Source organism: Sus scrofa, chromosome 12 (genome assembly GCF_000003025.6).
Source record: "Sus scrofa isolate TJ Tabasco breed Duroc chromosome 12, Sscrofa11.1, whole genome shotgun sequence".
NCBI classification, from domain to species: Eukaryota; Metazoa; Chordata; class Mammalia; order Artiodactyla; family Suidae; genus Sus; species Sus scrofa.
In genome coordinates this window covers 15,435,875-15,447,842 of record NC_010454.4, presented here as the reverse complement: position 1 = coordinate 15,447,842, position 11,968 = coordinate 15,435,875, and the positions used below count along the sequence as shown (strand labels likewise).

Here is an 11,968-nt window from a genome sequence, read left to right as displayed (position 1 = left end):
CCACTTCCTCCAAACACCAGACTGTTGAACTCTGTTTAAACATCCCTGCTGTGTAATTCCATCCATCTCCCCCAAACCACGAAAGCTGGGGAAGCAAAGACTTCTCAGGCTCTGGCTCAGATAAACTAGAAACCAGATCTGACACACAAAATAAAGTGCTAGGAAGTAAGAGCCCGTGTCACCAAAGGATTATTTACCTTAGGAGATTTGCGGCAGGGTCCCTTTCCATAGTGAGCCCCCTTGGTAGGTCTTTCAGTTGTCAAGTGACACTGCTTTTCACGAGCACAGTGCGTCCCCGTGAGATCTGAGATCACACCCAACTTTACTGTAAACACATGTGCCACAGCCTCAGGAATTGACCTAAAGTGGAATCTCGGCTTGTTCTCAAAGCTTTGCTCCTCTTCTTAAAGAATGACAACACATTTAAAAACGGAAAAGACTAACTGAACACTAAGGACACTTGCTGCCGAAGCCCTTACATCTCCACTCTCCAGCCCACTCTCTCTGGGTTAAGAAGAGAATTTCTCTAACCATGTGGAAGAGCCTCCCTCCCCGGGTCCAGAGTCAGGGCGGTCACTGGGCTGTTTCAGAGCCTGTGCCTTGATAAACATCATTAATCACTTTACCTTCTGTGCCCAGCCTGGGGATAAGCAATTTCTCTTGACCTTAGTAGGCTAACTTCATGTATCTGCTAAAAGCACTGGCTCCTCTTATTTCCAAAGTAAATGAAGATAACAGTTGAGAGATCTGCTGTAGACATTTATTGAATCATCTGTTGCACCAACACTACATTGGTACAGAACAGTACTTCATAGAAGATTAGCCACAGGCAAAATAAACCACCACGGATCAGCTTGCGGGGGGGGGGGGGGGGGCTTTTGGGCTCCTTAGTCATCCAGCATATGCTTTGGCAAACAGGCCACTTTACAGACTTCTATTGCAAAGCCAAGGTTCCATGTCACTACGTGACATTCTGGCAAGGGAGATACACAATTGTACTCTGGATGTTTGTCTAAGGTGGAGTTTTCCCACGTGTAAACACTGACTACCAAGCGATGAAACAATTACTGGAGTCGATGCCATTGCAGAGCACAAACATCCTTACGCAGGGGCTGCAGTGGAGCCAGAGGGCCCACAGGTGGAGGCAGGCACCCTTGCTGGGAAGGGCACTGACCACGTCCACCTGCTCTGAGAAGCGGCATTGCCTGGGGCAGGACCCACCACAAAAGCCAAGTTTTAGAAATCCGAGCATTAAAGGAAGACAAGCCTTTTTCTCTAAGAAAGCATTTCGGTATGGAAAAGGCAACCGTTAAAAGAACAATAGTCAGTTTTGTAAATTTTATTAATGTCTTCATTTAAGTAAACTGTGTTTTGTCTTAAACCGTGTCATGCTCCTCAAAGCCCGGAAAACAAGGAGAGAACATTCGCCAAGTCCAAGGAGCACAAGATTGATGCTCTAATCACGTTATTTCTAGACTCAAGCCAAAGAGTGACTCAGCTAACAGCATTACACACTTAAGGGGTTAGGGGGATTAATCTGATTCGGACTTGGTCCAACTTCCTGCAAAGACAGGGCCAGGTAGGACAGGATGAAGCTTTCCTCCTGAACAGAAGCCGGCAGCCCCCACCGTCCCCATGACACAGCAGCCGGGTTTCATCTAAAACAAAACGGTCTGTGCCCGTCAAAACAGCCCTGAGTGAGCGCCTGAGGGTGGGGAGCTGCTAGCTGAGGCCCCCGCGGGAGAAGAGTCCCCAGCAGCCTGCGGGGGACCATCTCCTTCCTCCTCTGGCGGCTGCCCTCAGCAGCCAAGGGCGCCCCAAGTCCCCTCGGGCGAAGCCGCCCCGGAGGTAAAGGGTTGCAGAAAGGGAAGGCTCGAGAGAGCGCGGCTGGGCCAAAACCACATCTTCCTGGGGGCCAGTCCCTCCCCTCTCGCGGGGAACCTTGCCCTGAACACCAACATATTTTACACATAATATCACTGGCTCCGCGGCCAAAGACTGGGCCCAGACGGAGCGCGTGTTCGCCAGGCCAACAAGACTCCTGGGTTGAGGTCAGCGTCACACAAAGCAAGTCCTGGCTTCCGCGGGGGCCGCTGCCTCGAGGAGGCGCTGCCCCCCACCTCTCTCCGAAACCCCGGGCCAAAGCTGCTTCATCCGAGGGGGTGGCGGGAACACAAGCGGCGGGGGTCTGCGCAGGACTCAGGACAGCAGCGGCAAGGAGCGGTGGGCGGAGGGGCCGAGCCCCGAACCCCGGAACTCAGCGCCCAGGCGAGCAAGGCTGGCCCCGCCTCCCGTCCCCTCTGCCCGGCTCGGCGGTCACTGGGAGCTGGGACTGTCGCCCTCCGTCAGCGTCTTGAAGTCCATGGAGAGCGCTTGCTCTTCCGCCTGGAGGGGCCGCTTCCAGTCGGCGCGGGTCAGGATGTAGAGCACGACCGCGCCGAAGGCGACCAGCAGCAGGCCCAGCACGTTGGCCAGGATGCCCTCGGACTCGAACGCGCTGTACTTGGTCCTGCGGGGTTGGGGTGGAGGGAAAGGCCGCCCGAGGCGTCGCCGTGAGGCCGAGGGAGGGCCGCTCGTGCCGTGGGATCCCAGCCCAGGCGCCCCCCTCCCCAGAGGAGCCCCTACTCAGCGGCCCCGCGGCGCCAGCGGGGAGGCGGCGCTCACCCGAGCTGGAACAGCAGCGCCTCCTTCAGGCCCAGCAGAGCGGTGCCCACGGAGAGGAGGAAGATGGCGGCGCCGAAGAAGACGTGCTGCGGGCGGTAGCGGCTCCGCAGAGAGAACGACGCTCCGGGGAACAGGAAGAAGCCCAAGCCCACGAGCCACTGGAGGAAAGGCCAGGTGGTGCCGCAGACGGAGTGGCGCCAGCCGGCACAGCCCGAGGACGCCCCGAGCGGGCAGCGGTCTAGGGGACCGCGGAGGCCTCGGGCTTGAGAGGGGAGGCCGGAGCGCTGAGCACGTGGGGACCGCGAGCCGGCGCTCGAGGCCCGGCCTGGGCCAAGTCCACGTGCCGCGTCAGCACGCCGCCCGGCCCGCCGGGCTGGAGGGCCTCGCGCGCACCCCTGCCCCCTGAGCTCCTCGCCGCTGCGGGGCCCCGAAAGGACTCACCTGCGCGAGGAAGAGAACGAAGACCAGGATGCCGCACCAGCTGTGCAGGCTGTACAGGTCAGCGATGCCCTTCTTCCTGTGGTAGTCGAACACCGCCACCAGGCCTGGCCGAGGCGGGGGTCGCGTGAGGACAGGGCTGACGGGGAGGGAGGGGGGAGGTGACCCGAGGGAACCCCGACTGGCCAGGACTTGTGGGCTCTGGTCCCAGCTCCGCGGCGGCCGTGTCCCTGCCTCGAGGGGGAGGGGGCTGGACAGCTGAGCGGCCGCTTCCCGAGTCGGCGGCGGCGGGGGAAGGGCAGGCCGTGCCAGACACTCACCCACCAGGGCGATGACGAAGGCCAAGACGTGCAGCAGCCCGTGCAGGATTTTGGTGGTGCGTTTGGCCTCATTCCTGAAGACGCGGTAAACCAGCAGGGCTGGGGGGCCGTGAGAAAGGGAGTGACAGCGCGCTGACCTCAACACGAGGCCCTCCTGCCCCGGGTCGTTAAGGAGACACCCCAGGCCCGGGGGGCCGAGCACTGGGGGCTCGTCCAGGTGCCACGACCCCCGCCCCCGCCCACCACCTCTGGTCGGCTGTCCTGTGTATTCCAGGCCGTGTCTTAGGCTTGTTCTGCGGGCACACCGAGATGCCACAAAGCTTCAGGGTCCACTGCGTTTAGCAGGCAGGCTCCCTGGCTGGGAACCCCTGATTCTGCAAGCAGAACCTTTCCTTCACGAGCTAATGTAGAGCTGAGGTTTAGGGCCAGGGCCGCCTGGAGAATGCCTCTTAGGACTCTGCTGCTGGGGGGGTGGCAGTCACCAGGACCACCTCCAGGAAGAATGGGTCAAGCAGGTGCGGATCCTGCTTTCTTGTTACCAGAAGAAGGTCTGGCCCCCTGGCCTCCAGGCAAGGGGGGAGACTAACACAGCCTGGATCCTACCGCAGAGAGAAGAGCTCTCGTTCTGCCAGGTCCAACATCTTCCCCGAGACACGCGCGCACACACACACACATGCATGCACACACGCACGCTTTCTTTTGCCTGATTTCAAACTGCTTCTACAGCAGACATCCTGGCTCCCAGCCCAGCGCCTGGGCCTCCACTCTATGAAGTGCACGCGCCCTTGGATGCTCCTTGCTGAAGCATGAGGTGAACGAGCTGGGACAAGTCAGAAAGGACATGCCACCCACCAACGTCAGGGTCCCCCGGCTCTAGGCCAGCTTCCTCCTCTGACTGCAGAGACCTCGGGGGTGAGAGGGTCCCCGAAAATCTCCTCCCTCAGGTGACAGGGCCCCCAGGACTCACCGTCCCCCTGCAGGAAGACCAGGCCTATGATCATACAGAGGGGGTGCACGTTGAACTGCAGGGCGCTCTCCCAGGCGATGCCTCCTCGGTACGCACCGAGCCAGGCGCCAGTCACGGCCACCACAGTCAGGCCCAGCAGCTGGGAGAAGGCCACGTAGTAAGGCAGTGCCCTGGGGGCAGGTGTCCGGCCGGCAGGGCTCTCCATGCTGAGGCGGCTGCTTCAGGAAAGACGGCAGGGCTCAGAAGAACTGCCCATAGCCTCCGAATACACACCCCAGGCTTCCCGGCCGCCCCCCTTCAGCCCACTCCCCCCTCCAAGCCCACTCCCCCAGGCCTCTGCCAACGCAGCCAGCGCTCAGCAGGCAGACAGGCGGGCCCAGCCGTCCTGCAGGGACAGACCCACCGCTGGCTGCGCTTGTACCTGCAATGGGGGAACCGGTAAAGGTCCTCCCGTTCTGGCCAGAGCAGGAGGGCCCAGGACCTGTGCTCCACTTTCTGCCTCATGAGGCCCTGTGTTTTCTCAGGTGGGTCCCCAGGTGAAATACGGAGACGTGAGCAAAATCCTTGAAGGTGCAGGGATTTCCCCCTCAGGGAGCATCATGAGGGACATCTGGGGGATGAAGTGGGCAGCTGCCTCCCCCCCCCGCGCCTGCCTTTTCAGTTCCCAAGGGGAGATGAGAGGATCCTGCCACCGTGCAGCCCCCTCCGCGCCACCTGATAGGAGGACTGTGCTCTTTGCAGGACAGGACACGGGACAGGAGCCACTGAGCAGCCTGTTGAGCTTCCTGTCTCATCTTCCCCTCCAGGCCGGGAGCAGCGGACCTCCTCCCTCAGGCCAGGCCTCTCTGAGATGCACAAGGTGAGAACTCCTGGGGTCACTAAACTCACAAGGATCCTGTGAGAGCCCAGATGTGTCACTGCTCTGGCCCACAGACAAGGAACCGGAGGCTCAGCTGGGCTGGAGGAACCCGCACTCAAGGGCCAGAGGAAGGCAATTCCTGGTTCTGGGCCAGTCCACAGCCTCTCCCCATCTCAGGATGGCCTCTGAGTCAGCTCTTTCCCTTGAACCTGCTGGTTCTCTCCACACGGGTGGCAGAGGCAGCCAGGGACAGAGGGAGGAGGCAGGCAGTGAACAAGTGTGGGTGGCCTCGGTTCACTCGGCCTCGGTGCCGTCACTGTTCCCGGAGGGCCGGGCACTCCGTTTCCCCCAACTCGCCTCCCCCAGGGCCCTGCCTCTCCCAGCTGCAGTGGAGACACCCTGCTTCTTCCTCAGCAGCAGCGCACAACAGCCGGGCAGAGACGTTTGAGTAACAGGTCTCGAGGTCCCGCTAGTGCTGAGCACACACCCTCTACCCTGTGCGGCTCAAGAACTAGTTTCCACTTGGCCTGGCCTTGTCCTCCTGGTGATCGGACCATCTTTACCCCCAGTTCTCTCCGCCACCTTTAACAACTGTTGGCAACTCCACCGTTTAAAACGGGGGCAGCAGGTGTTAATAATACCCACTCCCTGCAGTAAGATACAGAGAAGCAAAAAAAGAAAAATTACAACTTATCAATATTTTGATTTATATCCTTTTCTTCTAAAAATATACAGATTCTTTTATAGAAACAGGACCATACCAATTTTTAACCTGCTTTTTTTAACCTGGTGATAGATCATGCCCGTCTTTTCACGTCAGTGACTATATGGCTATGTCATCTTCGCCTTATGTGGCTGTTTCATATTTTACTCAATCGCTGGATCTCCTGTTGTTAAATACTTAGCCAGCTTTCAATTTCACTAAACAACACTATGTGGTCATCTTTGCACACTTGTCTAATTAATTCCCAAATGGAGAAATGGAATCCTGAGCAAGGGGTAGGCTCTTTTTCAGGTTTTGAATATATTCTCTCAAATCATCTTCCAGAAACACACCCTTGGCAGGTGGGAACACCTATTTCCAGAAGGTCTGGGCAACAGTCTAACCTATTCTAAAACTCCTGTCCCCATGCTTATCTGTCACCTCCACACTGGTTAACTCCTAAATCTAGTGCCAGTCTGTCCTCTCCCCCAAACTCAAACCCCATTTTTATCACTAACATCTCTACCCAGACTCCCCTCAAACACTTCAAACTCAGCACATTCAAAGTCACATGCCATTCCTGACCTCCCAGGCTGCTGGCACAGCCACCCTTCTAGTCCCAGCACCAAATCCTAGGGCTTCTCCCTCAGGCCATGCCATCACTTGTCTCCCAGCCATCTTCATTGCCACCACCCAAGCGAGGGCCTGGAGCTTCTGCTCCGTCTCCCTACCCTCCTCAATCTGCCTGACCCACCAAGCACAGGCACAAAGCCAGCTCCCCCAGTCATGTCACCCCACCGAGCACAAAGGGCCACCAGTGCTTGCCGGTCAAGTGCCAACTGCATAACCTGATCCTGAGTTTCCAACTGCACCCCCGACTGCTTTGCTACCACGTCCACTCGGAGGAGATGCTCCCGGTTCCTCGGCTCTAACTAACACACCCCGTTGTTAGTCCCTCCACCTCCAAGGACTCGCTCCACGACCTGAAGCCAGCGTTTTGTTCACCACTTTGCCCCTCTCCTCTGCGTCCCCAAGGCTGGCCTGGCGCTTACTTACCCTGGTGGCTGTTAAGCTCGTGTGGGCCTCTCTGCTAAAGTGCCCATGAGCTCCCTGAAGGCAGGGAGTGCATCTAACTCTCCCTTGGGGATCCTCGGAGATCGAATCCCTTGCGCCACCAACTCCAACAGGAAAAGCATACGGAACCGGGAAAGGCTGTCCTCCGCTCCTTTATTAGATTCCTCCCGAGAGCCCGGGGCAGAGTCAGAATCTGATTAGCTCTGACTTAGGAAGAGCAGGAGGAACGTGCTCTGCCCTGGCCAACCTGCCACAGTCTCCCCGCCTGAGGGACACTGAGGACAGAGGGGGAGCTCGGGGCTGCAACCCATCACTGTCGTTCACGGGGCCCGAGACGCTTCGTGGTGACGCAGGCCAGAGCCAGCTTTTCTCCTTGCCAACCAGTCTCCTCACGACACAGGCAGAAATCAGTTCTCTTTGTAACGGTGATACTGATTTATAATATGAAATGTATGGGCAGAGCCCCTAAAACCCTAGGAATTTCCCACCTGAAGAAAGCAATCAGCGTTTCTTTTGTTATGTTCACATAATTTGCATTATGTTAATGAAGACCCTGGAAAACCTGGGAAAGGAGGCTGAAAACCAGGGGAACCGCCTCTAAACGACAGTGGGAACTTTCAATCCCACCCTTGACCTCTTGGGAGGGAGAAAAACTGGAGATTGAGTTCAGTCATTAATAGCCAATAATTTATTCACTTGTGCCTCTATAATGAAGCCTCCATAAAACTCCAAAAGGCCGGGGTTTGGAGCTCCCGGGATGGTGAAGGCATCCATATGCCAGGAGGGTGGCACACCCCAATTCCCTGGGGATGGAAGCTCCTGTGCTGCAGACGTTGCCCTGTGTACCTATTCATCTGGCTGTGCCTGGGTTACCTCCTTTTATAATAAACCAATAATCTAACAAGTTCCTCTGAGTTCTCTAAGCTGCTCTAGCAAGTTAATTGAACCTGAGGAGGGGGTTGTGAGAAGCTCTGATCTATAGCCTGTTGGTCAGTGGCACGGGTGACAACCTGGGCTTGCAGTTGGCATCTGATGGGGGTGGAGAGCAGTCTTGCGGGACTGAGCCCTTAACCTGTGGGATCTGGCGCTGTCTCCAGGAAGACAGTGTCAGAACTAAGTTAAATTGTGGGACACCAGCAGCATCTGCTGAGACGAGACATGGAGATTCCCTCGGTGGCATTGAGAACAAAACACAGCAGAACAGCGTGATGACTCAACATGAGGCTTTAGTGTCCTGTACTGAAAACTCACATCCTCAATTCCCTTGGGAGTCTGAACCCCAGTGCTGTTTGCACTCCCACGGTGGCAGGACTGGAGAGCACAGCTCCTCACAGCTGTGAGCCCCCTCTGTACTCAGCACTGCCGCACTTCTCTCTTGAGTCTTTGCAGTAACCTGTGATAGCAGGAGCCTTACCCCAGTTTGCCCAATGAGAAAAGTGGGACTCAAAGAGGATAAATGACTTGCCCAAAATCATCCACAGCAAAGAACTGCTCAACTCAGTTGCTTATGGAGCCCCTAAGATATGCCAGCCACGGGAGGAAGCTAGAGAAGGGGCTCATGTATATCCCTACCCGGCCACCCTCCTTCCTGTCAGAGCACAGGATGGGGATGTCAGATCTTTAGCAGCCTCTGGAACTTTAGGCTGTGTGACAGTCACTCCTCTGCTCCCACACACACCTGCAGTCAGATTCCCTTTAATGCAATCAGACAGGGCCATGAGCTGCCGTAGGGCTTGGACGCGCCAAGCATCCCTCTCCCTCCCTGTGCCCACAGAGTTTCATTGAAAGGCCACTGGGCCTAATCTTATTATGGGGACCAGACACCAAACACGTCCCACAGCCTGGAAGCAGGGAGCCTGGGCTGGCCACAGCCCTCCTTATCCACAGCAGGGTTTTAATTGAGTTAGAAAAGATTGTGTTGGGGGTTAAGATGTTTTTTTGATGGGTAAAGGGGGGAACAACTAATTATCCTAGACTGTCCTTGAATATGATGAAAGAAAGGGCAAAATGAGGGCTGAGCTGTTAGGTGGGGCACTTTCTTATCACCCACACCCAAGCAACCCCCAGGAAGAAAGCAAAGCTTCAAGTCAGACACTACGCTCACTTCTCTGCTGGGTCCAGGGCTCCCCCCAAAAATGCCTTGATTTTTGTTAAAATCATAAGAAAAAACAAGCTTCTTGGGTTAAAGAAGATATTTTAATTTTTAATCCAGCCTGGATTGTATTTGTCTTTATATCAGTGCAGTTGTAAAATATTCTTTTTTTTTTTTTTTTTTTTTTTTTTTTATGAAGGAAGGGGAAAGTCACAATGCAGCCCTGATCAGATGGATGTGATTTCAAAGCCAGCCCCACTGTTCATGACTGTGTTCACCCAGGTGAGCCAAGTGCCCTCTCTGAGCCTCTTCCACAAGGTAGGAGGATGTTGAGATCCACTTTACTGGCCTGTAGCAAAGATTAAGCAGGATAAACATATACCAGTGCCTGGCACAGTGCTTGCCACACAGTTCACGCTCAATTACATAGCAGTCTAACAAAAACTAAATCTTGTCCTAAGAGTACCTTAGGAAAAGTCACACATCAGAAGCTGTTGACATGAGGTTTGGGACCACAGAGAGCCAGATGGCAGCAGATAGCACAATGACCCCCTCTAATAAATCCATAACCCCCCTTCTGTCTACTGTGAATCCCCGCACTGAGCAGAAACCCCTGGATCAGGGTGAATTCCTCCTCCAAAGCCTTCTAGTGCTGCTGGACCACCTGGTGTTAGAAGCCGCCCGAGCTCTGCTTGCCAAGGGCAGGTGGCGCAGGCAGGGAAGCAGTGGGCCAAGCAAAGCAGTCACTCAGGTCCAGGAGGCTCCTCCTGTGGGGGTGGGGCGGGAGCCCTTTCTCTGCATTGGGCTCCCCTTGGCATTTACAAGTTGCCTATTTTCTGCCTCAGTCCAGTTTCACAAGAGAAATCAAAATATCTGTGAGACCGTAGCAAAGTTTTGTGGGTTGTTTTGTTTTTCATTTGCTATGAAAATGAAGGAAGAGAATCCAGATGGAGCTTCATTTAATGAGTTTTAGAAAATCCTCAGACAGTCTAGGTAGAATGAGAGAAGAGAGGGGCAACCAGAAGGGAAAAAAGACTTGGGAAGGGTGCCAGCCTTTAAAGACCTGTGTGGGACTCCAGAGTTTACATGGATCCTCCTCTGTGCGGTGCCCTGGGGGAAGGGCAGGCAGAGAGGGGAGGTGGCCCTGCCATTACCCAGGAGTCAAAGGCAGCAGCAGATGGCTTCCTCAGCTCAGTTCTGCACCCCCTGCACCCAGCGTTCAAGAGCCTACCAAGGAGTAAGGATTTCTGAAATGAGAAACTCCTCTCACATTAAGAAGCTGGGGGTGTTGGAGAACAAGGAAGGGATCTACTGGCTAAACTCCCTACCCCACGAGGAAAGGGGCAGAGGAGGGAGGCCCTGCCACTATAGCGAAGCAGCGCAGTTTCAGGTTTCAAAGGAACAGTCGTAGCAAACGTTGGTTGATTCACGTCTACGCTACCTAGTTTCTAGGTAGCGGAGGGTCCATACATAAACTTGGAGTCACATGGTGCTGTTGTGACTTGGGCAGAGACTCCGCACACAGGCAGACCCGGGGCGGACGGCTGACAGCTCCAGGAGGGAGCGGGACGCGCTCTTTAACCTCAGGCCTTGCTCCGCGGCCCCCGAGCCGGGGAAGCAGGTGAGGTGAGCAGGTGTGGCGGCCGGAGAGGGGAGGAGAAAAACTGGCTGCGGCGTCAGGATCCTGGCCCGTCACTGCGCGGGCGCGGTCCCTCCCGAGGCAGGGCACACCTGAGCCCGCCGTCCCCCCCCCCCCCCCACACATACCCGGACCCCGTCCCGACTCAGCGCGGGGTCTCGGCTCGCATTTACCCTCGCAGGCCGCCTACCTGGCCGGTCGCCGGGCCCAAACCTCGTCCCCGCCGATCAGCGCCGCGCCACCAACTGGGCGGCGAGCTCCCAGCTCTGAGCCAGGGCTGCTCTACCGGTTCCGCGAGCCGCGCCGCCCTCCGCGCTACCGCGTCGCCATGGAAACCGAGCGGAGGGTTGGCCGCCGGGCTCGCTGCGCGGCAGGCGGGGCGGGGACCGGAAGTGCCCCTGCGGGTCCGCGCACATGGGACCCGGCCCGGCACCCCCTAGTCCCCGGTCAGGGGGCGGCCCCGCCAGACGCCAAACTCAAGCCCTGCCGCCCGCGTGGTACGGGCCACGGCGCGAGAACCTTGGCAACTGTGTCGCGACCTGCAGACCGGAGCTCGTGTAGCCTTCGAATCCTGGCCTCGCGACCTGGCTTCGGGGTCGCGCCACGTTCGGGGGCATATGGGGTCTGCGTCTCCGTGGGTGTAGGGAGCTTCCTAGCCTAGGCCCGGCTTCTCCCGAGCAGGGCGGGGCGGGGGCGGGACCCAGGGCCGCGGGAGGGGGATGCGGCCTGGCCTCAGCGCTTCCAGTCTCCCTCCTCTCCCTCCCAGCTTCTTCCCTCTCCTCTCCCTGCCCCGCCCCACTCCGCCCCGCGCTCAGGTGGCCGCTAGGTGTCAGGCGCGGCCTGGGCCTTGGCCCGCGCTCTTGCGGGTCCTGCAGCCCCGGAGGAGCCCTTAGCCTCGCAGCCAGGAGGGAAGAGGTGTCATTGTGCAGGGAGGCCCGACTCAGCCCTTCCCCAGTTCCGCAGCGCCCCCACGCACACATTAGGTGACGTTTTGCCCGCTTTTCCCAAGCCTGGGACCTTTTCCTGACTCACTGCTCCCCCTCCCACCCTATCCCCCACAGCCTAAGGATAAATACCAGTTCTCACCATCCTTTCCTGAAGGCCTAGACCTTGCCATCCATCGGTAGCCTCCCCAGCCCCACCCACTAAGAGAGGAAGGGGCCAAGGCCAGGCTGGGGGCCAGCCCCTACAGCAGCCCAGTCCAAGCCTCCT

At 57.3% G+C, this 11,968-nt stretch overlaps 1 protein-coding gene across 6 annotated transcripts; it reads right to left on the bottom strand.

The window, feature by feature from the left end:
* Positions 739-11,870, bottom strand: CYB561 (cytochrome b-561). Of its 6 annotated transcripts, none has more exons than XM_013980833.2 (6): positions 11,843-11,870; positions 4,390-4,604; positions 3,423-3,521; positions 3,106-3,209; positions 2,665-2,822; positions 739-2,509 (listed from the first exon to the last, which is right to left on the bottom strand). In XM_013980833.2, exons 2-6 carry the CDS (start codon positions 4,592-4,594, stop codon positions 2,317-2,319), a joined length of 759 nt encoding a protein of 252 aa, XP_013836287.1. In that variant the 5' UTR covers positions 4,595-4,604; positions 11,843-11,870; the 3' UTR covers positions 739-2,316.